The 4,775-nt window shown below is 40.6% G+C and overlaps 1 protein-coding gene across 1 annotated transcript in view; it reads right to left on the reverse strand.

Moving 5' to 3' along the window:
* The window catches only part of stat1a (signal transducer and activator of transcription 1a), a gene marked incomplete at its 5' end in the record, with an annotated part of 37,745 nt that overhangs the window by 10,735 nt on the left and 22,235 nt on the right, over positions 1–4,775 (reverse strand). The window contains 4 exon segments of the mRNA XM_014027309.1: positions 3,409–3,544; positions 3,633–3,731; positions 3,803–3,892; positions 4,051–4,092. Of these exon segments, the coding sequence (XP_013882763.1) occupies positions 3,409–3,544; positions 3,633–3,731; positions 3,803–3,892; positions 4,051–4,092 (367 nt within the window).

Raw genomic sequence — 4,775 nt, forward strand, 5'->3', positions numbered from 1 at the left:
ACGTAAACACAAAATACAAAATTGTTAGGACGCACAGGCCAATGTATTATCAAATTGATGTTTTGTTAAAGTCAGTTAAAACAGTAACTTTTTCGATTTAAAAATAATTTGGTCTAGTTTTATTTCCATGGGTCTTCGTGATTGGTCTTCTACATTGCTTCAGGCAATCCCCTGACTGTGGACATCCATGTCTACCGTCGTGGGGGGTTGACCCGTCTACAAATGATTTGATGTGATTGGAAGTCTACAGTCAGTGTCCTTGAAGCTGATTGGCTGTCTACAGAGTCTACGGTTCTACGGTGGATTGTTTCTTCTATCATGCAATAGTGAAGAATCCTTAAAAAATTTCCTGCATCCAGATCGTGATCCGGATCATCACCAAAATTTAATGGTGTGTTCCTTTGGCCAATATCTACCTGTGGTAATAATTTTATGAAAATCTGTCCATAAGTTGTTGAGTAATTTTGTACGCAAGACAGGCAGACAGACGCGACCAAAAACATAACCTCCTTGGTCAAGGTAAATATGGTCACTCAACATATTAACAATAGCCTACACTCATCGACCACTTTATTGGATACAACCTGTCCAACTGCTCATTAACTTAACTGTCGAATCAGCCAATCACATGGCAGCAACTCAATGCATTTAGGCATGTAGACATGGCCAAGACGATCTGCTGCAGTTCAAACAGAGCATCAGAATGGGAAAGAAAGGTGATTTAAGTGACTTTGAACGTGGCATGGTTGTTAGTGCCAGACAGGCTGGTCTGATTATTTCAGAAACTGCTATCTACTGGGATTTTCACGCACAACCATCTCTAGGATTTACAGAGAATGGTCCGAAAAAGAGAAAATATCCAATGAGTGGCATTTTTATGGGCGCAAATGCCTTGTTGATGCCAGAGGTCAAAGGAAAACAGCCAGACTGGTTAGAGCTGATAGAATGGCAACAGTAACTCAAATAACCACTCGTTACAATAGAGGTATGCAGAAGAGCATCTCTGAATGCACAACATGTCAAACCTTGAGGTGGATGGCAGAGTTCCCACACCTTGGTCAACATCAAATTCAAGGACCTTTTCAGTACCAATTTCCTCAAATTCAAGAACCACGGACGTTGGCAATTACCTACCTACTGCTACTGTAACTAATAATCAAAAAGAAAAAAATAAGTTGGTCCTCTGGACGGGTTCTATTTTAAATAAAGGTTTTGTCTCTCCTCCAAGACACTTCTTCAGTCTGAGGAGTTTCAGGTGAACTCAGCTTTATTAGCATTGCCTCCACATGGTAGACAAACAGGTTGGTAAATGGACTGTACTTACAGTATATAGTGCTTTTCTGTCAGTGGCGGATGCTGGTCTTTCAACAAAAGGAAGCTCAGTTTCGGCCTACATTATAAAATATGTGGGTTATAAATTCTACCCTCCGTTCCTTTTCATTCCAGATCATTTTGTTTAGTTTATAGTATTTATTCATTTCATTTTTAAAAACAAAACATAACATACAACAAAACAATACAAATAAAATAAAATGAAAGGCAGAAGAAGAAAAATCTTATATCTGCTCTTATTTACAAAAAATATTTAATTTCAAACAAACCAAATAATAAAACAAATCTAAAAAATTCAACTCCTCAAACAGTGACTCACACAAATTAAACAATTTCATATTTATTTAACAAATTTGCTTTGATTTTTTTAAAAGGAATTAATTGATCCAATGCATTTATAATCATTTTCCAGATTATTCTATAGTCTTTTACAGCAGCCAGCTCACTTTGTCATACCAGGACAGCTGAAAAGACCTGTTATTTCCCCACCTTTTGCACCAAATTAATCTGAGGAGTTGATCAGCCCTGCTGTTTAACTCTAAGTTTTTCTCTGTAAACAAGACTATAATGGCTTCACCAAAATCCAGTCCACAACATTCAAACTGTCTGCCATTTGTGCAGCGTGTTACTGGCACGAGGCTAGGCTGTGAAGTGTGTCCGTCTGTGAGTGTTTTAGGACGGTGAAGGGGCTCAGCAGCACCTGCTGGACAGAAGTCAGAAAGAGTGATAGAAGTCCGTCTTCAAACATAAGCAGCTACAAAACAACCATCAGAAATAGAAGTTTGATTTGTTGCTAGCCGTTTTTAAAGAAAATGCTGCTAAAATTAATAAAGTCTCCGCTTCAACTCAGAACAGAAACGAAAGTAAAAACTGCTCCCATGCATGTTTGCACCAAAAAGATCGCTGATTCGCTCATTTCGCTGTCAATCAAAAAGGGATTCAGCCTCTGACCGATCATCCAATCATCATGCAGACAATGAGCGTCCGGGCCAGCCTACAGCCCCATAGACCCCCCATAGACCCCCAGAGACGCTCAGCGTCCGATGGGCGGGACAAAGCCAGCATTTATCCAATGGCTCGTCTCGTTCCACTGCAGTTTTTGCATCGCTAATGAGCTCTGTAGATGCTCAGCGTCTGACTGTTTAAAGCACTGTGAAGCTGCGGGAATGAGTGAAATGAGGAAATGAGGAAAGCCGCGTCGTTACCAGTGATAAGAAGCTGATTCTGAACAAAAGTTGAGCATGTTGTAGCACATATTTAGTCAAAGACATGCACACACAACGATATGTTTTAACTTTTTAAAAATTTTTTTTTACATTTTCTTGCAGTCTTAGAGAAATCGCCTCTTTTTTCTATCCATCCAGGACACTCAAAACGCTTCACACTACAATCTGTGCCCTCATTCACACAGCACTCTATCAGATCTCCTACAAAGCTAACATCAGTGCAATCACATTCATACACTGATGGGACACACATCAGAGGCATTAGGGTTAAGTATCTTGCCCAAGGACACAACAACTGAGACAGCTGGACAGGGGATCGAACCAGCGACCTTCCGGTTCCAGGACGACTCCCCTAACCACTCTGCCACAGCCGCCCCCAAATATAGATGTAAATTCAAAGTTAGTCAAAAACTGCCATTTAGACCCCAGACCTCAGAGGGTTAAAATGCTGTTTATATGTTTAAATAGAAAATAAACTTGACTTCTCATCATATATGTTTCTAAACGCCTTGAAATTGGCCTCTGTCTCTTTAAGAACCTCCTTCCGCTTCTGTTCTGGCCATTTCAGCATGGGCCGGGTGGGTGTGTGCTCTGTGATGAGGAAGCTTGGCTTGGAGACACAGCCCAGCGGAGGAGCTGATCCCAAAAGGTGGTTCTAGACCCAACCAGTCCTTTTTGCTCTCCTGCCTGGCTGCCACAGGACAGCTTAGGATTACTCAAACATGCATGAAATGATGATAACATAATAACATGATATAAAACTCCAAAAAGTTAATTTTACATGATATTAAACCCTTAAGGATCTGCCGAGAGGCTGATACTGGATTTGTGTGAATGTAGCATTTCTGACCCAACAATTTGTCTGCCAGCATGTTGAGCTGCTCCTGGTTCAGGCCTCGTTTGGTGACAGAAGAGAACTGCCAGCTGAGGACCTCAGAAAGCTGAGACCATTTCGCCGCTGGAGGGGTGAGGAAGAACTTAAGGTTCTGGAGAACAGAGAACTTTGTTAGCTGCAGGTCAAAGGTGGAAAACAGAGGTTCTGATAGTAGAGAAAGAAGGAGGAGGAGTCCTCACTCTGGGCTCTGTGGTAAGCATGTTGTACCAGAGGATGGAGGCCCAGCCGCTGGGCAGCTGACACACATTAGAAATTACCACAACTGGCAAAGACAAGGCCTGAAACAAACAAAACACAACTTATTCCAACACCCCCAAACTTTATCAGTAGGCGAAGTTCTGGGCCTCACCTCCAGTTTAATGTTGAGTCCAGACTGGTTGAGCTGCAGGTCAGACTCGAAGCTGAGAGAGTGAAGCTCCTCAGTGACTATAAGAGGAGCCTGAAGAAAAAAATTACACAAAAAGTTAATTCCTGGAAGCCAGTGAAAGGTTTAAAACTGGCCAAACAAACTGAGCAAACAGACAATGTTAGTTTCAGAGTTTCTGCAAGTTTACGTTTTAAATTATTGTTAAAATAAAAGTTTGAACAGCTCATTACCTCATTTGTTCTGTTTCCAACACTTTTTTGCTCTTTCAGTTGCTGCATAGAGAGAAATAAATTAAAGACCTTTTTTAAAATTAAATTCTGGTTAAACATTTAATTTCTAGATATGCACACTAGTAACTTAATTTGTATAATCTTTTGATTTTACAGAAATATGAAGGATATGCTCATTTGGCATTTGCTGTCAGTGGTCAAAAACGTAAAATTTGTTTTAATCTGGCTGGCTGTTATCACTAACCAGTTTAGATGTTTTTACTAAGTAAAAATGTCCAAACATGTCAGGTATGTCTGAAATGACATAAAATAACAGTGTCTAGCAGAGGTTGTGCTAGACTTTTTTGCTCTCCGTCATTTTTGACTGACGGTAAAAAAAAAAAAAAAAAAACGTCATGATCAATTTTTACCCGTCACTTGCTTTTTTAAATGATAATGACTAAACATTCAATAGAATGTGGCTATTGTCATGTTGGTTTTGCAGTTCTACCTGAGATGTGGCACATGCAGGATTTTAATCAGAGAAAAACTCATCAATGCACCTCACACAAATACAGGCCACATGAGCGCCATGCACATGGTGCATGGCATTGCAGCTGCCCCTAATCTGGCCCAACGCGCACAATATGACATGTGCACACTCACAGTCACACACATACACACACACACACACACTCACACTCTCTCTCTCTCTCACACACACACACACACACACACACACACAC

This window comes from Austrofundulus limnaeus, unplaced genomic scaffold, assembly GCF_001266775.1.
Source record: "Austrofundulus limnaeus strain Quisiro unplaced genomic scaffold, Austrofundulus_limnaeus-1.0 Scaffold634, whole genome shotgun sequence".
Lineage (NCBI taxonomy): Eukaryota > Metazoa > Chordata > Actinopteri > Cyprinodontiformes > Rivulidae > Austrofundulus > Austrofundulus limnaeus.